The sequence below is a fragment of the Molossus molossus genome, unplaced genomic scaffold (assembly GCF_014108415.1).
Source record: "Molossus molossus isolate mMolMol1 unplaced genomic scaffold, mMolMol1.p scaffold_m16_p_12, whole genome shotgun sequence".
Taxonomy (NCBI): domain Eukaryota; kingdom Metazoa; phylum Chordata; class Mammalia; order Chiroptera; family Molossidae; genus Molossus; species Molossus molossus.
In genome coordinates, this window is record NW_023425347.1 from 70,313,903 (window position 1) to 70,335,444 (window position 21,542).

Below are 21,542 nucleotides of genomic sequence, written 5' to 3' on the forward strand. Positions count from 1 at the left end.
CTTCTACTCCCCCTGGGAGAGGAGACAACCCTAGGAATTTCAGGTGCACCTCCTCTAAGCAGGGGGTGGAGGGTTCAATGGTGACCAACAGAGGGTTGGGAATCATGACTGAGAATCTGTGCAAGCCAGCCCCTCCCCCTGCCCTGCACCCCTGAAACCACGCGGAGATGCAGTGACCACAGAGGCAGCACTGGACCTTAAGAAAAGCAGGATCAAATCCAGATTGTCTCAACTTGAAGGGACCCATACATAATACTTACTGGGAAACAGGCCCAGAGAGCGTGGCTGAACCATGGAGAGGCTTGGACATGTAACACCCATTGCTCCACAGCAAGGCCACAGTCGCTTCTAATTCATACATTGTGCTTTGGAGAGCCATTTTGTGTTTGCTGTGAGTTTAACTAAAACCTTCTGGGCACAGACATGCAGACTATGGTAAATGGACAGGACAGCACAGGCCATCTAAGCCAGATGAGGACACGGGCCCAGAGAGGCTATGGGCTGGTTCAAGGTCACACTGCTTCGAAAAGGAGTTTGCTGAGCTGGGTTCTGGGTCATAAATAAGAACACATCAAGGACTAGGCGAAGGGAAGCCCCTACTTTAACAATCAGCTCTGGGACAGGATGCTGGCAGAAGCCTGAGACAGAAGCTCGAGACTAGGGTGCTGTGTGGGTTGCACTCACTGTGATCAGGAGCTAGAGTTCAACCTTCCCTCCTGGCTGAGCCTGGAGGTGAGGGTGTGGCAGAGGAGTGACACTTCTCTCTGAGAGCACCGGCTCCCCTTCCACCGCATTCCAACCAGGAAAGTCTCACCAAAGAGAGGTCTGGAGCCTTGTGGGCAGTCCTGGATGAGCAGGGCAGCAGGCCTCTGTCCTGGAGGTCTTAATGCCTACCCCAGCTTGCTTCCTGCCCTCACACCCCTCTACCTCAATCTTGGGAGTGGGGGCTCAAAGCTGAGAAAAGACAGAAAAGAGAACATGACTCCCCACCCCTTCTAGACGCCAGGCCCTGGGGTGGGGTGGGGGCTACAGGGTCTCTAGCAAAGGCCTGATCACCTCCACTGGGGATGGAAAGGACCAGCTGCCCGGAGAGGGTGCTGATGGGGAGGAGAGAGGCAGGCAGGGAAGAAGCAGAAGAAACATCACTAAAACTAAAAAGCCACAACCCCAAACAAAACATAGCTTGGGAATTGATGACACCAACACAGCTAGCACCAAAGAAGGAACGAGGGAGTGGGGACAAGAGCCATGAGGGAAGGTCCAGACTGGGGGAGACAGGCTGGAGAGAGAGGCTGGAGGGAACAGGCCAGGGGCAGGGAGAGGAGGTCAGGGAAGAAGAGAGATGGGGGAGGGGCAGAGTGAGAAGCGGGAGCTGCGGTGGCGGCAAGGAAGAGACAGAGCGGGCAGGGGGCCTGGGGCAGGCAAGTGCCTGAAAATATAGTTCTATATATTTATATTTATATATCACATTCCACACATCAACTTACTAAGGGGCAGAAGGGACGGGAGGGAGGGAAGGGAGAAGGCAACACTGAGGTGGGGATCTAGCCAGTGAGAGCCTCTCACTACCCCAGCCTCTGGCCTCCTCCCACTGAGCCTCCACGGGGTCCAAGCAGGGCCATGCAGAGGGTGTGTAGGTGCGGGCTTCACCTCGGGCTAGGACTCTGGGGGAGGGGGGCAAGGATCAGGATTCCAGGCCCAGGATCGCTGGGCTCATTGAGTTAATTCCTTGAGAGCCGCCTGGGGATAACCTTGGGGCTGGGAGGGGGGCACTTAAGACCCCTGGCTGGGTTGAAGGCCAGCAGTCAATTGGGCAGGGTATCGAGTCCCAGGGAGGCTGCATGCTGCTTGGCCCGAAGCCGAAGGTTCTCGATGCTTGTGGTTTTACTGTTCAGGGCAGCTGATGCAGGTGCCAGGCCTGTCGGGGGCGCGGGCAGCAGTGGGGACCCCCACACGCCCTGATGGGCAGCCGCAGCTGCTGACAGGGACTGGTAGTAGGACTGGCAGTGCAGTGAGCCCAGGGGGGCCATGTTGACACCCAGGTAGGGCACAGCGGCCGCAGCGGCCGCAGCAGCAGCAGGGGCCGGGCCCCCTACTTCGAAGGATGAATAGTGAACCAGGTTGTTGGTGGCCGCCATGTGCTGGCGGAATTGCTCCTGCAGACGGAAGAGGCTCAGGGGGGAAGAGGAGTAGGAGTGGGAGGGGCCCAGGAGGCTGCCCCCGGGAGCTGCAGGAGCCAGGGCCAGGCTGCCAGGGGAATCTGTAAGTAGAGAACCAAGGACTCAGGACAGCGGCTTCGGTCGGCCAGGAAAGGCTCCCTAGCTCTCCCACCCCCTGGCACTGATGACAAAACAGGCTTTGGCTGAAACCATATCCACCATGTCAGCCAGGGCAGCTCCTGAAGCATCCCTCAGAATCTGGGGACGGAGGAACCCCAGGGACCCTGCCAAGGCTCCCATGTGTGACTTCTTGGGAAGAGTGCTTTTCTTTTCAAGGGTCAGCACCTCCCCTTCCCCTCTTCTGTCGGTGGCTCCCATCCCCCCCTAGCTCTCAGCTCACAGACCCGCCCTCCCTGCCTGGCCTATGCCTCCTGCCAGAGCTCTGTTCCCTCAGAAACATGGCTCCAGCTCTCCGCCCGTGGGAATCTATGGTACCGATAAGGTACTCACCACGTACGCACGGGTTGTAAACATACAGGAATATTTCCAGAATGGTTGATAAATGGCTTTTGCCCTGAATTCCCCGAGTACCCCTCCCCTGCCACCCATCCCCTCCTCCAGAATCCCCAAGACCTTCCCAGGACTCAGCAACTAAAGGGTGACCACCTGGCATGGGCCTGCTAAGTTCTTTCAAATGGGCCATGCCCAAGTGCCTGGTATTAAAGGCTGTCTCTACCCCTCCCTGACCCACCTCGTGGGCCCAGCTATTCTCCCTGGGGTGGGCCCCAGCCCACTCACAGCACCTGCCCAGCCTCACCTGCCTTAGGGCTGCCCCTCTTGCAGCCCAGCCCCTTGCCGTCAGCCCCAGGGCTCTTCTCAGTTTTGAGATCCTCGGCTCCTGCCCGGGGGTCCTCCTCCCGGTCTGGCTGGTCCTCAGGGGCTGACTCACTGGCTGACTGCTCAGACAGGCTCAGGTGCATCTCAGCCGGAGGGTCACCGCTGGGCAGGCTGGAGGGCTGGTCAGTCTCCAGCTGGCTGTCTGGGGCTGGGGCCTCGGCCTTGCCTTCCCCATGGGAGCCCTCAGCCTCCTTCTGCTTCTGGAGCTGTTCTTTCTGCAGGCTGCGCTGCTTCTTCCGGAACTTGGCCCTGCGGTTCTTGAACCACACCTTGGGGACAGGGAGAGCAGTGGTGGGACGGGGGAGGAAAGAAGTGGAGTCTGGGTGCTCTGGGAGGTGTGCACCACAACACTGCCCCCGTCCCTCCAGGAAACAGCTTCAATCTTTGCTAAGACTCCCCTGCTGTCATGAGGGTGTCCATGGAGACAGCACAGACGGCACTGAGGGCTGCACTGCTGGCTCCCAGACGATGGGAAGCCAGGCTGTTGGGCTGGTGCCTGTCTGCAAGGTCTAGTTAGAGGAGCGGGGCCCTACCTGCACCCGAGCCTCAGGCAGGTTGGTGCACATGGCCAGCCTCTCGCGCATCACCACATCTGGGTAGTGAGTTTTCTGGAAGGTCTTTTCCAGGGCCTCGAGCTGCTGAGCAGTGAACGCTGTGCGGCTGCGACGCTGTTTGCGGTGTTGGGAGCCATAACGAGCCTCCAAGATGATGTCTTGAAATGTACAGCCGTTGGAGGGCAAGGAGAGGGGGCCCATTTAATTATGGGAAATAGGTTTTAAATCTTATCCTGCTCTGACCCGCTGTGGACACTCAGGCTCCTGCCAGAGCTGAGCCCTGGCCCTTTCCCCTTGGAAATCACCCATCCCCTCTCCACAGGGCTGGGTTTTCAAGACTGTGCCACCCCACCATTCACTATCAGGTCCACCGAGGCCTAATTCATCTCCATGAACAGCTGTCAGGGATGTGATTGAGGGGGGTCTTTCTTATTTGGTTTAGGTGGTCATTGCTCTAAGATCCTTTAAGTCCCAGGATACTTTGGGTATAATATTCTGAGTCTACATGATGCCAATAATTTCTAAGTCCATGTCACAAAGGTTCTAATATCCTATGACCCTGAGAGTCTGGATCCCAGCAGAACCCTGGCCCCTGACCTTACGAAGCCAGGCTCTAAGCTGGGGCTTTTCTGCGAGGTCTGGTTGGGAAAGGTCTGCTGGGTAGACAGCATTCCCTGGCACTTGACTCTCTCTCTGCTGGGTACGAATCTCGTCTTCCTAGTTGGTCTATGATTCTCTGATGACAGGGCCTGAAGCTCCTTCTCTTATGTCTCGTCAACAGGAAGCCTGATCTCTGGCAGGGCCCTTAGAGCACAGGAACGGCTTGTTGCATCCAGTCTTGACCCTTCTGGCTATTTCCTCAAGGAGAAAAGGACAGAGCCTACGTTCTAACCGCTGCAGGCTTGGAGGGGAGACAAGGTTGGTGCACTATTGATTTAAGGAAATGACCCAGGATAGATGTCTGCCTAGGGCTGGTAGCTAGTCTCCAGCCCTTCTGCTTGACTAGTTGCTGGAGGATGGACAGGAACCTCTCTCTCCCCCTGCCTCCCATCACCTGCCCATGCTGAAGGGCACCCGAGCTGCATCGGCCCTGCGCTCCAGGAACTGGAGAGTCATCCACAACACTCTCGATGAGGAAGAAGGAGGCAGCTGGGTGTTCAGGAAGCTTCAGACTTGGGGCTGCTCCTTCTTCAGTTTCAAGAGGAAGCCCTGAACCCATCACCAACTGGACTGAGCCCCGAGCTCATGGGCACCCTGAGACAGGGGAGGCAGTGGGGACCTCTCAGTAAGCCAAGCCCTGGGAGGGGAAAGGACATCTCAGCATCCTGTTTCTGGCTCCAGGGACTACAAGGGATAGTGGTTGCAGCCTGGGAGGCCAGGCAAAACCTCCTGCTGGAAGGTCAGGCCTCTATACAAAGGCCCATATGGAGTTCATGTTCCTCTTGCTTAAGAATTAGAGAATCGGGGGGAGTCCTGAATCTCCCAGATCCTCAGTGCCCCCTCCCCCAGCAGAGGTGAGCCTCTGTTCCTGACCCCTCTGTTCTGGGTCCTGGCAGGGCCTAAAAGAGTGCGAGTGGCTGTCTCACCCTCCCTTCCAAGGCCGCACCTCTCCCCAAGCAGCGCCCACATATCCCATCCATTTCTGTGCCTATGCTCGAGACAGTCCCCACTCCTTGACCTTTTAAGGCCTGGCTTCTGCTCCATGACCTCCAGGAAGCCCTCCCTGACTGCAGCAGCTGATCATTGTGCTCTGAGCAGCCCCACCGTTTCCTGGCCACAATCCTGCCATGCCTTCTCATGGGTCAACAGGCACCTGGTCTCCTTAGGGGCGCCCCAAATCCTCGGAGAATCACCCAGCACAGTGCTGGGCCCACATGTAGTCAACAGCTCCTTAAGGTTTGGCCTAGGACAGGAAGGGGGTGACACCACCTCCCAGTAAATCACAGTCCTCACCTACCCCATCACATCTTTCTCATGTCCTTCCAGGACAGGACAACAATCAGTTTAACCAGGAGTCGGGTTGGGGGACAGCCTGCAGCTCCTTCATGGGCACTTCCCTTGGGACTTGGGTAACAATGACCTCTGAGCACCTACCAGTCTCTGCTGAATATTTTGCATAAGTTATCTCAGATAACTTCCCAAACATCCTATGGGTGATCACTGTCATTGCTCCTGTTTACAAAGGGGGAAACTGAGGCTCAGAGAAGAGAGGTGAGTGGGCAGACCCTGCAATGACTGCAAGTCTGTGACTTCAAAGTTCCTATTTTTGCCATATGTTATGTTCCAACCCTCCACTCCACCCCTGTCTAAATTTAGCCTCTATGAACCTCAGTTTCCTTGTCCATAAAATGGAGATAATAACCTCTCCTTATCGGGGTTGAACAGTGTGATGCAGAGAGGGAGAGAGCCTCACACAGTGCCTGGCACATGGGTATATGAAACATGAGAGTCCTCATCATTTATGACTTCCTGTGCCTGAAATATCCTCCCCTGGGCACTCCAGCTACTTCCTAGCTGTAAACTTCTGGGCTAGCCCCTTACCCTCCTACCTAAGTCTCTTCATCTGTGAGGTAGGCTACTGAATCCCTCAGGGTTGCCAAGGGAATTTGAAGGCATAGGGCCACTCCGGCACAGTGCCGGCAACAAGGGGTGCTCTGGATAGCCATACCTAGATTTTGAATTGACATCCCTCTCTGTTGCTAAGTGACCTGGATCTTCTCGAACCTCCCAGAGGAAACTTTCCCAGTGCTCCCTCCCTCCCTCCTATCTCTGCTTTCCAGAGCCTCCTCCCCAGACCTTTCCTCCACCCCCAACCCTCCTAGTCTGGTCCCCAAAGTCCCATCCCCACAGCCCTTACCAGCCAGGCGCTCAGCCAGCGTAAGTGCGTGCACTGATGGCCGGTAGTCGGGGGCGTGCTGGGCCTGCTGGGCCGCCTGCTGGTGCAGGTTGTACATGGCACTGAGTGAGTTCATGGCGTGCAGAGAGTAGCCGTTCACTCCATAGTGCTGCATCGTGGCATGCACCTGCAGACAGGGAAGAGGGCGAGGTGACATAAGGCAGGGTGTCACACACTACTCTGGGGGAGACGCCACCCCCAGCCCAGACCTTGAATGCCCACCTGACCCCCAAGAGTTTCTGCTTCCCCATTGGGAAGTGGCCTGTCTTGCCCACAGCTAAGAGTGTGAGGGTTCCTGCACTTATTTCTTCATTCACCCACTCATTCATTGGTTCACTCAGCAGGGCTTGTGCACTGTTTAATGCTCTAGGCTCTGGACTCAGAGTGTCTGGGCTGGAATCTCACCTCTCTGACCCTCAGTTCCTCCATCTGCAAAATGGGGCTAATAATGGTACTTACCTCCTGGGTTTGTGGCAAAGATGAAGAGAAGCCTTTACAACAAGGCCTGGCACACAGCATGTACTCAGAAATGTGACTCATGATTTGTCGGTCTGCCTGCTGTTTCATGCAGTCTCCACCCCATTTACCCACCCAGGCACTTAATCATTTGAACATTCATTAATTCAGTCAACAAACATACCCTGAGACCTACATCGGGCCAAGACCAGAGCTAGATGGGGGACATTGAGGCATTTGCTCTGATGAGATAATGGATTAAAACCCTAATGTGTAAGCCCTGGCCAGTTTGGCTCAATGGTTGAGCATCGGCCTGCGGACCTGAGAGTCCCGGGTTCAGTTCCTGCTAGGGGCACGTACCACCAAAAAAAAAAAACCCCAAAACCCTAATGTGTTGCAAAACATAAGAACGCTATTGTTATGGCTTTTATACATTCACTACCATTCCCTCCCTCCATTCTCACCATATTCCCAAGAAGTAAGCAAACCAGAAACAATGAACCCCATTTACAGATGAGTCTACTGAGGCTTAAAGAAAGAGTAGTGACATGTCCAAACCACACAGCCAATCCAGGGCCTGCCCTGCCCCACATTGCTTCAGCCTCATTCAGCCAATTCATCAGAAAATACATCCCTCCTACTGAGATGGTTCAGATCTGCATGAGGCTGCCAATGTCTCACCAGCACCAAGTCACCTCCAGACCCTCACAGTCCTGGTCTGAGCACCCACCCTGTGTTGGCCTGAACTGTCATTTTTGGACTATGGTTCAATGTCTGCAGGCTCCCAAAGACACAAAATGTCTCCTGTTTCCTGGGTGTGGTGGGGGAAGGCAATGGAAGGTCCATTTGATAAACATCTGCAGTGCTTGTGTGCAAATGCACAGACAAGCACACACACATTTCATGCACAAACACACATACACAGACATTCTTGGCAAGGCATTCACAGAAGCAGTCATTCACGCACAAGCTCAGCAACAGTCACAAATTCAGTGTCACCATTCCCACAGTGCCGCACAGACATTCTCACAGACACCTACCAATACAGCAGATATATCTACACACAACGTCACACACATTCACATATTGCACATGTTCACTCAACAAGTATATATATATATTTTTTAATCCTCACCCAAGGACATTTTTCCATTTTTTTGTTCGGCTAGAGTGGGAGGGAGAGAGAGAGAGAAAGAGAGAGAAACATCAACGTGAAAGGGACACATCGAGTGGTTGCCACCCACACGACCCAACCAGGGCCAGGGACAAACTGCAACCAAGGTACATGCCCTTAGCGGGAACTGATCCCGGGTCTCTCTGGACCGCAGGCTGATGCTCCACCACTGAGCCAAACCAGCCAGGGCTCAACAAATATTTATTAAGCACCCATCTACTAAGTACCAAACAAAGCCCCTGCCTTTGTGAAATTTATATTCCAAGGGAGGAGGGCTATGTAACAACAAATAAATATATGTAATAATGTCAGACAGGAATATTGCTCTGAAGAAAAGGCAAACTCTGGCCAGATGGCTTGGTTGGTTGGAGCATCGTCTGGTACACCAAAAAGGCTGTGGGTTCAATTCCCAGTCAAGGCACATATCTAGTTGCAGGTTCAATCACCAGTCAGGGTGCATATGGGAAGTGATCAATCGATGTCTCTCTCTCTCTCTCTCTCTCTCTCTCTCTCTCTCTCTCTCTTTCTCTCTCTCTCTCTTTTCTCTCTCCTCCCTCCCTCCCTCCCTCCCTCCCTTCCTCTCCCTCTAAAAATCAATAAACATAACCTCAGGTGAAAATTAAAAAAGAAAAGATTATTTTAGAACACGTGGTCAGAAAAGGACTCTCTGATATCTGAAATAAGCCATGAGCAGCTCTGGGGGAAAGGCTTTCCAGACAGAAGGAACAGCAAGGACAAAGGCCCTGAGGCATGAACAGCTTGAAATATATGTGGAACAGGAAGAAAACCAGGGGAGCTGGAGCAGAGGGAGGGAGCTAGTGGAAGAGAGAGGTTGGAGGGAGAGGAGGGGGTCAGACCCCAGAGGGCTCATGCTCCATTTGTAAGGAGTTTGAATTTTATCCTGAGTGTGATGGAAGCTCCTGGAGGGTCTTGAATAGGGAGTAACATGATCTTATTTGTTGTTAAAGGCTCACTGCGGCTGCTGCATGGAGAACAGACTGCAGAGGGTCAAGAAGAAGAGCAGAGAGACCAAGGCCCTGCAGAAGTCAAGGCCAGCAACCCATGGAAGTACCTGAAGGGCAGTGGGGTGGAGGTGGTGAGAAGTGGTCAGATTCATGACATCTTTTGAAGGCAGAATTGCCATGATTGCTGGTAGGTTAGTTATAAGGTGTGTGGAAAAGAGGACAAAAAAGGATCACTCAAGCTTTTGGCTTGAGCAACTGAGTAAAGATGAGTCGATTCCTGAATAAGGACGGTTAAAGGAGAAGTGGGTCTGGGTCTGGGAGGAGGAGATGGAAATCAAGGTTTTGAGGGGACATGGTAAGTGTGAAATATGGATCCAACTTCCAAGTAAGAATATTGAATTGGCAGTTGGACATACAAGTCGGGAGCTAAGGGATAGATTTACAGATTTCTGAGTCAACACTCACACATAACAGCTACGAAAACACTTTTACTTACAGAAGCCTACTCTATGCACCATAAATATGACTCCCGAAGGTAGAGATCTAAGAGAAAAGAATGACAAATGTAGCAACATAAGGTGTTTAAACATTGTATAACAGCTCTGGCCAGATAGCTCAATTGGTTGGAGCATTGTCCCATTTACCAAAAGGTTGTGCGTTCGATTCTCAGTCAGGGCACATACCCAGGTTGCGGGTTCCATCCCCAGTCAGGGTGCATATGGGAGGCAATTGATTGATATTTCCCTCTCACATTGATGTTTCTTTTTCTCTCTCTCTCTCCCTCCTACCTGTCTCTCTAAAATCAATTTTTAAAAATTGTATAATAGAGTATACCATAAACAACAAACCTGGAAAAATATTTACCATATAAATGACATACCAAAATTGATTTTAAAATAATTGTGCAAATAAAAATAAAAGAGACTATCTATAATATATAAAAGTTCTTATATGGAGCCCTGGCCAGTTTGGCTCAGCGGTTAGAGCATTGGCCTGTGGTCCAGAGAGACCCGGGTTCGGTTCCCGCTAAGGGCACGTACCTCGGTTGCAGTTTGTCCCCGGCCCTGGTTGGGTTGTGTGGGTGGCAGCCACTCGGTGTGTCCCTTTCACGTCGATGTTTCTCTTTCTCTCTCCCTCCCACTCTATCTGAACAAAAAATGTCCTCGGGTGAGGATAAAAAAAAAAAAAAAAGTTCTTATATGGAAACAAAACACATGATCACCTTGGATAAAAGATGGCTGTGTAATAGACAACTTATTAAGCAAGAAACACAAACAGCCATCTGATATATGACAAAAAGCACAGCCTCAGTTGTAACCAAAGAAATAAAAATAGAAATAATAAAGCATTTTTCACCAATCAGATTAGCAAATATGAAGAAAAATTATTACCCATCGTTATCTAGGGGGGTGGAAAATGGTCCGTCCCCTACCTTGCTGACAAAAGAGCTCTTTAGTTCCTGCATCAAAAGCCTTCAGAGAGAGCATCATTTGATTCAACGATTCCATTTCTAGAAATTTCTCCTTCAAGTATGCAGAGATGTGTGTACAGGAATATTTATTACGGCTCTGCTTATGATGGCAAACAATTGGAGACCTCACTGGCCACTGAGAGGGTTAGTTCAGCAGACGGGGGTACAGCCATGCCAGCAGTGGACTGTGGTGCCACAGTGTAAAACAATGATGTGCATCTGTATGTGCTGATGCTCACAATACATTGTTGAGTGGGAGAAAAAGGTAACCGTATGCATGATGTGATCCCATTTTTGTAATGTATGTATAAAAACCCATAGGGAAAAAAAGCCTGGCAGGTTATACCCTGAAATGTTAACAGAGGTTATCTCAGGGAGAGAGCAGATAGGATTACAGGTGATTTTCACATTTATATCCTTTCTTTCCCTTTTTGAGGGTGGGGATGCGGAGGGTTATCCTTGTGATCCAGTGGATGTGGGGATGGAGCCAGACTCCAAAACAGGTGGGGAAGAGGGAGCAGAGTTTAGAAGTAATTTTATTCAGCCCTTCCCCGACCCCTACTAGGCTGGAATGCCCCCCTCCCACCAAACACTGGGGCATTGTTGCTTTGAAACTCACTGCTGTTAATGTAGTAACATTTTAATTGGCTTCATTATTGTTGATCCCATGGTTTTTTGATGCACGACACGTCTATTAACTGAGGCCAAGAGAGGTACCTCTCTGGACCCCACAACTCCCCCAGCCCACTGGCCCTGGGAAAGTTTGCAGTCTTCCTCTGCCCACCCCTCCAGCCTGATGCTCTGCCCATCCCCAGCCCGCAGCAACACCGATAACCTGCCCCTCCCTCTTACCACCTCCATGCCTTTGATCCTCCTGGGACGCCCACCTGGAACACCATTTCCCTCCCTCCCTTTTCACCTGAGCAGTTCCTCCCTCTCCATCAAGGCCTAGTTCAACTGATACCTCCTGAGACGTGAGGCCTTCCCTAAGTCATCTGTAAGAAGGCATCTCTCCCCTCTCCAGGCTCCAGATCACAGAAATGATGGTGACAACAACAATAATAGCTACCATTTACTGAACACAAAGCAACTTCCATGAATTTTCTTAATTCTAGCACCTGAGTTAGAGTAGTGTAATGACACTGCTTTCTCCTTCTCAAGACAAAGCTCCTTGAGGGCAGAAAGTGTATCTGATGCATTTCTGGACTCCTCACCTCAGCCCAAATCACAAGGTCTGGCACATAGGCAGGCTCCGGAAATGAGGATCAGATGAATTAATTAAGAACAACTATTTATTAAGATAGATCAGACATCGCCATCAATTGTCCCGATGCCCTAGGAAGTAGGAACTATTATTATCCCCATCTGACAGATGCAGAAGTGGAAGGTGAGAAAGACTGGAAGATCTGCTACATCAGGGCCACGTCGCTAGGAAGCTGCGGAACATGTTTCCACTCTGAGGTTCTTCCCTCCAGCTAGTGTTTCCTAACCCCAGTCACCCAGGCTCTTACTCCAACACATTCCATTCTCCGATGTCTAACATCTCTGACTTTACCCAAGGCAATAGGACAACAGCAAAGAAAAAGCACATGTCCCTGGTGTCTATATTCGTGGGTACCTGTGTGGGGGGTATTATGAGATGAGGTTATGTGTGTGTGTGAGCCCAAATCTTCCCATCTGAGATCCTCTCTCTCCAGACTCACACTCCTCTTCCTCACTCCAGGTGGACATCAGAGTCCCAGGCCTCCTCTGAGGTCTGAGAGGGGCCCTTGTATGTGGATGCTACTTATCACTTGAGCTAGATGCATGTGGTACTACACAGTCACCTGTCTGCAGCTCGTCTCACTGTTCATGTGTGGCCATGTCTGCATGCAGCCTGACTGCGATTGGCCACATAACCATAACCATGTATGCGTCTGAGTTTATGTAGGTATCTGGTTATTCATATCTGTGTGTGTGTGTATGTGTGTGTGTGTGTGTGTGTGTGTGACCAGAGGAGTGTACACTAAATGGTACCTTCAGAAATCATGTGGCCCTGAAAAGGATCTGAGAGAGAACAAGAAATACAAAGAGAAAGAAAAAGAGCAAGGAGATGGAGTTGATGCAGTGATAGAAAGACCAATAAACACCGAGAAAATAGATTTACCTCATCCATTTGTTTGTTTCTGCAGCACTAGCACAGAGCCTGGTACACAGGCAGTGCTTAGTAAATAATAGATGTTGAATGGATGAGAAAGAACAATAGGCTAAGAGGTGGTGAGGGAGGCAGAGCCACCACAGTCCAGTACGGTCCTCGGGGCAGAACGGACACTCAGAGCCCTGGTCCCACCACTTTCTCTGTCCCTAGGACTATAAGCCTGGGTTCGGGTCGAACCCACCCACTGGGCCCTTTTCCAGCAATAGGGGCAGTCCAGACCTGCCCCTGGGGTCCTCAGCCAGGCCCAGCAGCTGAGGCTCCAACCACGTCCAGTTCTGAGGGCTGTAGGTTCTACAGGGAGGCCAAGAGTTGCCCAGTCTGGAGTCCTGCAGGGCCTGCGGGAGCCTCTAAACAGAGCCCTGCACTCCTGGCCCCAGGCCGGGCCCTGCGTGGGCTCAGCCCACTGCACACTCCAAACAGAATCAATTATATATTTAAAAGGTGCCGCCCCGCAATTCCTGGCAAGCCAGGAGAGCCATCCATCATGGTGCGGCCGCGTTTCACAAGCTGTCGAATTGTGCTTACATTGGTTAAAAGAATCTTTATATTTCATTAAGCAAGCAGATCGGCGGATCTCCCGCCACAGGCGCCATATAGATGGCTTTAATTTTCCAAATCTGCAAATGCATCCGTTATGTCCCCGCGTCGCTGCTGGCTGCGGCCTAATGCCCAGCCAATCGAAGAATCAAGCAGAATTTTATTAGGGGGCATTTTTTATAAATTAACAGCAGCACTGCTAGGAAACCACAAACAAGGCGTCTTTGATTAAAAGGAAAGTGGACCCTTCCTTTGGTCACACAGGGCTCAGTCACCTCACAAGCCTACCACATCTCTCTTCACCTTTCCCGAACTTTTAATTCCCCTCAGTCCCTTCTCATTCCCACACACAGTGGGAACAAGGCAGAACAACTTTGTTTAAAGGAAAGGAAAGGAAGCAGGAGGGGAAGGAACCAAAATTCTCTGAGCAGCCTGCCTCCTCTGTTCCAAACGTGGTCCCAGACACACTATCTAACAATGACAGCTGCCTTTTATTGAACATCTACCATAAGCCAAGCCTTTTTCTACTCACTCAAAACAACCTTACTAGATAGGACTTATTATCTCCATTATATGAATGCAAAAACTGAGACTAAAGACTAAAGCCACCTGCCCAAGGTCCCACAGTGAGTCAGTGGTAGAGGCAGGATGGGAACCACGGGTCACTGAGAATCTATCTGGTATTTATTTCCAGGATGTGGTCAAGAGATAGGCCCTGGTAAGGACTAGTCATGGGTGTCAATAGTAGCAGTAGGGATTGAAGGTAGACCATTGCCATGGGCTTCCTTCCCCGAGAAATGCTGCAGATCCTTCAGCCTTAGATGTTCCCCCAGCAACCACCTGGGAGAAAAGGACCCTGCAGCTGCCCCTCCTAACCAGCAGTTAGATACCAAAAGGACTTTTGCTCAGTGGGAAGAATAAGAATACATGAAGCCAGGAGAAAGGCCAGAGCTTCTGCCCAACTCCAGGCTGCTATGTGACATTGGCAAGAGTCCTACCATCTCTGGCTTCTGCGATGACACTGACCCAGTGGCTGCCCCAGGAGAGAGAAAAAGCTGTGTTGTGAGAAGGGTGTCACCCAGAGCTGGCCAGACAGCTGAGGGAAGCCTAGGAGGAGAGATTCCTTCATGGGTATGTATGTGTGTGCACATGTGTGTGCATGTGTGTGTGTGTGTGTGTGTGTGTGTGTGTGTTGGGGATAACTGAACGAGACAACCTAGAATTCTTCCAGCTCTGAGCTAGTTGGTTCAAGATTTTGAGAGAAGCCTGTTCCTGGCACATGCCAGAGACTCAACTATAGTAATTTCATTAATTTCTTATCCTAACTCTATTAGGGAGGCAGTATTATTATCTCCATTTTACAGATGAGGAATTGAGGCTAAAGAAAAACAAGTCACCCTTGGCTGTTTGGGAATAGGGAAGGCTGAGTCCCAATCCCAATAAGTATCCTTATTCCCACATCTGTCCTTAGTCCTAAATTTCCAAGAATCAGCAGTGAGAGTATATGATGTAAGGGGGTACCCAGAGCCCTGCCTTACCCAGACCAAGGATGCTGCAGGCACAAGTTCTGGGGAGGACTGGAGATGAGGATATCCCAGCTGCAACCTTTCAGATCCTGTTTATTTTACAGGAGTTCCAAGAGCCCCAGTTCCATTCTCAGATTATTGTCAGTATCAGGCTCTCAAAAGTGCAGAAAGCCAAAAAAAAAAAAAAAAAAAGCCTTTTCCTCCCCCTGCCAGAGACCAGACTGCTCTCAGCCATATCCCGCCAGAGGGTAAGGGCACCAACAACTCAGTGATTCAGTGTGGCCAGCAAGGCCACAGAGAATAACCAAGGACACAGTCTAAACACATATAAGGGCTAAAGGCTGGAAATGTGGCATCATTTACTTCTGAGTGTCTAAGAGCGGGGAGCCTGAGGCACATCCACTTTCCTCAGATCCTCAGCCCCCTGGGTTGCAAACCTGTCCCACTGCTCCATCAGTGAATGTTTAAACCTGTTTCCATCTCCCCCATTTAAAACAAATGAACTTATCTCTCAGACAAGTTATCTCTGGTCCCTTCAAATCAAATTTCTTGACAGGCATTTCCAAATTAGTCATCTCCACTTCCTCCCCTCCTGCTCACTCCTAACCCACTACGCCACCACCCTCCTCCCCTACCCCCTTCCACTGAGACACAGCTTTCCAACTTCATCAGGTTATTGCCTCCTGCTCTGGGAACACTGTCCCTCCACCAGCATTTCCTAATCCTTTACATTACGTTTAGGCACCCTCTTTTCCAGGAAGCCTCCCCATATACCCCAGGCTGTCAGGTGACTTCTTTGAACTCCTATCATAGCATTACCTCACCAAATTGTAGTTGTCCATTTGCCTAAAACATAGTAAGCAGTTTTGCCAGCCATCCTGTTAGAGACCTGATAGGTAGCATCTCATGTAATCCTCACAACAACCTCATAATTCCCATTTGATTGATAAGACAGCTGAGGCCCAAAAAGGTAAAGTCACTTGCTATACAGCCAAGCAGCTTAGCCAAGGGAATCCAGGGAGTCTAACTCCGAAGCGTGAACTCAGTGCTCACCTAACCTCACCTTCTGTAGGGCAGAGCCTGGCTCCACAGCCAGTACTTTATACCCAGCACAGGGAACATTACACAGTCATTCCAGAAGTAAAGCTAGAGCCACTGTTTTTGTCAGGCAACGGACTCAGGGATAGTGTAATGAGTTCCAGCTCCAGGGCTCAGATTCTAGGGGAAATGCAGATAGCCAGATGCCCTGGATGAGGAGAGACTAGCCCTGGGAGATGTGTGAAGAGCAGCAGAGCCCAGAGCTGAGTGTGCCAGTGTCCTCCTCGCCATTCCTGCCCTGCCTACCCTAGCAGGCAGAGAAGACCCTATGTCCCCACCAAAAGCCAAGCCTCTTCCTGTCCATAGCTGCAGCCCTTAACACAGACTGAGCCCCAACTGAGCCCTGGCTACTGCTCTCACCCAGGCGGTGTCCCACTGATGCCTCAGTGACATTGATACAGGCACCATGACTCCCACATTGCTGCCATTAACCCCACACTGCCTGATTCATGCAGGGAGGGAATGAACTGGGGGTGGGGGGGCAAAGTGGTCCTGGAGTTGGAGCCAAGGACCTCAGACAGGTGGGCTTCAAGTTGAGTGGCTTTGCAAGAGTCAGATTAGATGGGGTGCTAGACTCGGAACACCTAGAGCTCAGTTCCTCAAAGTAGATTCTTACCTCCCGTCCTGGCTCAGGGATGAAGGGGAGGGGGCCGCCTGCAGAGAGAGCGCCTGGGTTGGGGTGGGTGTCAAGACAGACCCCGCCCCCAAGGACCCTCTTGAGGAGCCCAGGCGCTTAGTTCTCTACACAAACTGTTATCCATTAACATCCAATTATCCCTCGGTCCGAGCCATTAATTATAAATCAGCCGCTAATTGGGGTAATTAGCCCCCCGCAGGCTAATGGGCCGAGACTGAGGGAGGCTCCTCCGCCTACGTCTTCGGGTTTTCGCGGTCCTTAATTTGGGATTTGGGGGTGCAAAGAAATCAGGCGGCTGGAGTTTTTGTTTTGTTTTGTTTTGTTTTTTTCTCCAGACAGTGTAATGAGGCAGGAGGAGGGAGAGAAGATGAGAGAGGCCAGTTTTTGTTTTTTCTCGAATCCCATCCAGCATCGGCTCTTGAAGGAGGCCTGACCCCAGGCCCAAGGAGTAGAACTGTCGAGATAATTGCTTGATTCTCCTCTCCCTTCCCAGGATAGATGCAGCTGGAGTGCCAGAGACGAAGAAGGAGGAGTCGGACGGAGCCAGGGTGGAGCAGGGCTCAGGGTGATGCACCAGCATGTTCCTGGCTTCTCACCGGCGTGGAGGAGGCAGCCTCGCTCGCTCGGTTCGCCCGGGCCGGGGACGCCCGCAGGAACGAGCTGAGTCACTTCAGGCTCATCCAGACCCAGGCAGGGCAGAGCCAGGAAACAGGGACTGCGGAGTCCCTGCAGAGTCGCTGCTCCAGGCCCCGGTGCGGGCCTCGGACGGCTAGAGGAACTCGCGGAGGGGCGTGTGGTGCGGGTCCGAGAGCCTCGTCCCTGCAGTGCGCGCCGACAAACTTACAGTTAGATACAGGGCCCGGCGGCAGCGGGGACGCAAACAAACCCTGGCGGATAAATCTGTGGAGGCTGGAAGGGGCCGCGGGACCCGGAGGGCTCCATTGACCTTGGGGAACACTGAAGCAGCATCCTCGGCGGCCGTAGACTGGCCACAAGGAGTGACCCTGTCCGGGAAATGCACCCTGGGCTGGTGACTGCGGATCCAGGGGACTCTATCACTTGCCGCGGCCGGTAAGGCGGCTATAGCCAGAAGAACATTTGGGGCCAGAGCTGGGGTCCCGGGTCTGTGTGATCTGGGGCATCTAGCAGCACTGAGGCCGAGTCAAATAGGCTGTCAGCAGAATGGACGGGTGACCAAACGAAAAAGATCGCTGGATGACGGGAGGACAGAACAGGATAACGAAGAACCCAGCCCGGTGCCCTTCTTACCGAAGGGGAAACTGAGGCGAGGGAAGAGCACTGACTTACCCAAGGTCAGAGATGAGGGGTACTTAGTGCAAGACGAACGTCCAGACCGGACCACAAGCTCCACTGGATGCTCACACGTCCTCCCAGCACCCCTCCCTACTCTTCCGCCCGCTTGGTAATGGGCTTTGGCGGGCGGCGGCGGCGTCGCCCCGGGCCTTGATTAGATATTTATTGCTGTCATTTACATGGGCAACGCAGGGCGGCCGAGCGGGACCGTAAGGAGGGGCGGAGGAGGGAGAAGAGGAATGGGGAATGGGGAAGGGGGGGGGCTGGTTCCTGGAAGACCAGAGACCCGACAAGGAAAGTGAGCGAAGAAGCCGGGAGAGAGCTTCGGGGATGCGGAGCGCAGAGACGAGGCGGGAGTTGTAGGCGCCGGGTTTTGGGCTGTGCCGGGCCAGTGTGAGAGGTGGGGCTGTTAACCTCCTAGCATTGCCCTGGCGGGGAAGGGGTGTTTGCGTGTGATTTCTGTCAGCGTCCGTGTCTATTGGAAGGATTTGTGAGTGTGTGTCCAGCAGATCTGCCTGTGTGCTCCTATGTGTATGTGACTTTTCACCTGGTTGTACCTGAGTGAGCTACCCATAGTCCAAGTGATTAACCCATGCATCTGACTGTGTGGTGGCCAGCTTGTGCGTCTGTGTGTGTCCCAGTGTGTTCATCAATCTAGACTGCCTAAAAATGGGTGTGTGTTCAGGATTAAATCAAAGATGAGGGCTGTGCCCCTCCAGGTTCTCTCCGTTGCCCCAAAATCTTCCACCAGTTTCAGGTTCTCCAATTGACAAACCCTATCTGCGGGCAGAGGGCTGTGGATGATTCCTTGTTCCTGGTCTGACCTGGCCAGACTACTGTCAGCCCCGGTTCCTCTAGAAACTTTGTTTTCTGCTCAAGATCCACTGGGCAGGGGTAAGTGGGAGGGTGAGGATGGAGTCCCCAGTGCAAGTTATATTTATATGGGAACAGAGAAATGGCTCAATTTCTCCAAGACAGGGGAGACCACATGTGGCAGGAACGCAGGTTCTGCCACCCCCCGAATACTTCCATCACCCTTGAAGCTGACTGGAAAGCCTGCCATTAGGAGGAGCCCATCCTCAGGCCAGTGTGCTCACCTTCGAGGTTGCCTTCGCCCAGGGCGGGTTTCCACTCCTCTGCACCTTTGCCCTTCTGTTCCGATTCGGAAGGGGTGGTGTTGAGAGGTATCTCTGCAGCGGCAGCCAGGTTCCCGAGAGTCCTCGAAGGAGTTCGTGCCCCTAAAAGTATGCGGGGCTGGGGGAAAGGTGTTTACCCCCTCCTGAGTAGCGATTCACTGCTTCTTATCCGAAGACTTTCTATCTCGGCCACAGAGGAGAAGAATTTGAACCAATTATCCGGATAATTTGCTCTCACTAGGCAGCAAATTCTGTTTTGTTTTTTTTCTTCCTGATCGCCTACACACACATTAACCCAGCTGGTTCGCAGAGAGGGGAGGTAGGGACTAAATTCACTGATCCTTAGGTCAGAGTGCCTTCCCCTTTGGGGGACGACTGGCAAAGCTGAGAAATGAAACGCGACCCCCCGCCCCCCAAACAAAACAAAACAAAAAAAACCTTAAAACAACTCTTAATTCACCTCACCTAACACTAATAGGCGACAGGACTTCCCAGCAAGACACCAGTCTGGCCAACCTGCCTGCAGCGCACAGGATCCTGAACTCGGGTGAGGGGAAGAGACACCAGCTACCGGCCTTCTCGGCGACAAACTGGGAACCTGCATAGTTTCCAAGGCTGCGGCTCCAACGACCTCCGCAGTGCGAACAGCCTCTGTCCCCCAAGGCCCATGAGTCAGTAAAGCTCTCCTCTCTCCCCAACGCCTTGAAACTAGAGCCACCCAGAAAACCAGCACCGGCCCAGCTGACCCACAGCCTCTAAAGATTTTTCTAAAACGAAAAATCCCGTGCAGAACTGGACCTGAGTCCGCGGTCGAAGCTCCGTGGGTTTCCTAGGGGTGGGGGTGGGGGGTTCAAACAAGGAAAGAGGGCGAAAAGGCCGCGGATCCCAGCCTTCTCCCACACCCAATCCGGATTCCCACGTCCGACAAATCGCAACACTGAGGAGCCCGCCTCCCCCACCAGAATCCAAGGAAGTTCGGGCTCCTGATTCAAAGGGAATTTGGAGAAGTTCCGTGCGTTCCCCCGCGCGCACCGTCAGGGCGGCCGCGGACCCTGAGCAGAGTCCGGAAACTTGTGACGGAAAAGAAAGTTCAGCCGGTGGTGTCCGAGACACTGCCCATTCCCGTCCAGGAGCGGGGTCACAGCCACCAGGGGTGGGAGGGCCAGAGAAGTGAGACCTCGCAGTTCCCCCAGCCCTTGACCGCAATACCCGGTGCACTGCGAGGGCAGCTCCAGGGCTGGCCCGGGCCTGCGGGTTCCCACCCGAGCTCCCCTAACCCACGCCAGCCGAGGTCACAGGACGTAAAACGAATTCCAGGGGACTAGGTCCACTGGGCTCCAAACACCCACCTGGGGGACCCTAGTCCAAGGCCGCATTTACGAGAACAGAGGCTGGCTGAGCGCTGAACCACCCACAACTGGAGAATTCGTGCGGAATCACCAACCGAGAGAAAAGGCGCATTCGTCGGCGGCAGAGTTTGAGCGAGAGCGGTGCTGGCGGGACCCAAGCCAGATCCCTGGCAATGCCCCGGGCATCGCGGGGTTCTCTAGGCGGTGTGAACTCGGAAGCTGGGGAGGCATGGGCGGCCACTGCGCTCCCGGGCGGGGACCTGGGCGGCGGGCGGCACCCTCTCCCCAGCCCAGGCCCCGGGCTCCACGACGCCACGGGCCGCATCTGCTCCGCATTACCCCGGCCACCTCCTCCCCACCCCCTCCAAACCGAGAAGGATTTGTCTCCGCTCAATATCCAAACCTTTCTTGTATTTATTTTTTTTTCAGGGGCGAAGTAATATCTTCCAAATGAGGCAAAACCGTGACGGATCCGAAGCGTCCTCTGCGGGTGCCTGCGTCTTCGCGGGCCGAGACTCCTGTCTCGGCCTCGGCGCAGTTTCTGCCCACTGCTCGCTCTCCTCTCTCTCCCCTCGGAATTTAGAATTCTTCGCTCTTTCTGTCTTTGGGTTGCTCGCTCTCTCTGACTCCGTTCTCTACTCTGGGTGTCGTTCCCTCCGCTTCTCCCTGTTTGTATCCCTCGGTGTCTCCCTGCCTGTCTCTCTGGCCTTCCCCCCACCCCCCCACCCCGCTTCCTCTGTCTCTGCACAGCCTGTCTATCTTCAAGTCCCTGGCCCCAAGCAAACTTTCCGATCCTTCTAGCTAGCACAGGATTGCAGGACCGCAAGAGGGGAGGCAGTTCCTGAGCTCTCGGCCCGCGGCCTTCCCTCCCGGCGCGCCTCCCAGTTGGGCCCCGCGGGCCCCGCCCGCTCGCACCTGGTCTCCCCGGCCAGCTCCGCTGCCGCCGCTGCCATCTACGCGCGTCAAAGCCGGGGCTGGAGTTTTAAACAGCGTTTCCCGGGCGCCCGGCTCGGGCCCATGCGCTCCCTAATGGCCCTGGTGGCTGCCAATCACGCGCAGCTCCCGCCCCCGGCCCGCCCCACCGGTGCTGTCGAGTGGCTCTCGGCCTAGGCAGCTAGGGTCCGACTGTTGGTGGGTCATTGGGCCCGGCCAACGTCTGTCACCTCCTCCGAATCC

The 21,542-nt window shown here is 53.0% G+C and overlaps 1 protein-coding gene across 1 annotated transcript; it reads right to left on the reverse strand.

Moving 5' to 3' along the window:
• Positions 1 to 1,805: 1,805 nt before the first annotated feature.
• On the reverse strand, positions 1,806 to 21,318 carry DMBX1 (diencephalon/mesencephalon homeobox 1). The gene is made up of 5 exons (XM_036257181.1): positions 21,282 to 21,318; positions 6,468 to 6,633; positions 3,590 to 3,768; positions 2,977 to 3,325; positions 1,806 to 2,260 (listed from the first exon to the last, which is right to left on the reverse strand). The coding sequence occupies exons 2-5, from the start codon at positions 6,619 to 6,621 to the stop codon at positions 1,806 to 1,808; spliced, it is 1,137 nt and encodes a 378-aa protein (XP_036113074.1). The 5' UTR covers positions 6,622 to 6,633; positions 21,282 to 21,318.
• Positions 21,319 to 21,542: the final 224 nt, after the last annotated feature.

Excerpts from the sequence above, each read along its gene's own strand:
- DMBX1 (XM_036257181.1), bottom strand. The coding sequence starts at position 6,621 with ATGCAGCACTATGGAGTGAACGGCTACTCTCTGCACGCCATGAACTCA. Across the intron at positions 3,769-6,467 it reads GCTGGCTGAGCGCCTGGCTG|ACATCATCTTGGAGGCTCGT; the intron begins GTAAGGGCTGTG and ends GTACATTTCAAG. Across the intron at positions 2,261-2,976 it reads GAGGGGCAGCCCTAAGGCAG|ATTCCCCTGGCAGCCTGGCC; the intron begins GTGAGGCTGGGC and ends CTCTACTTACAG.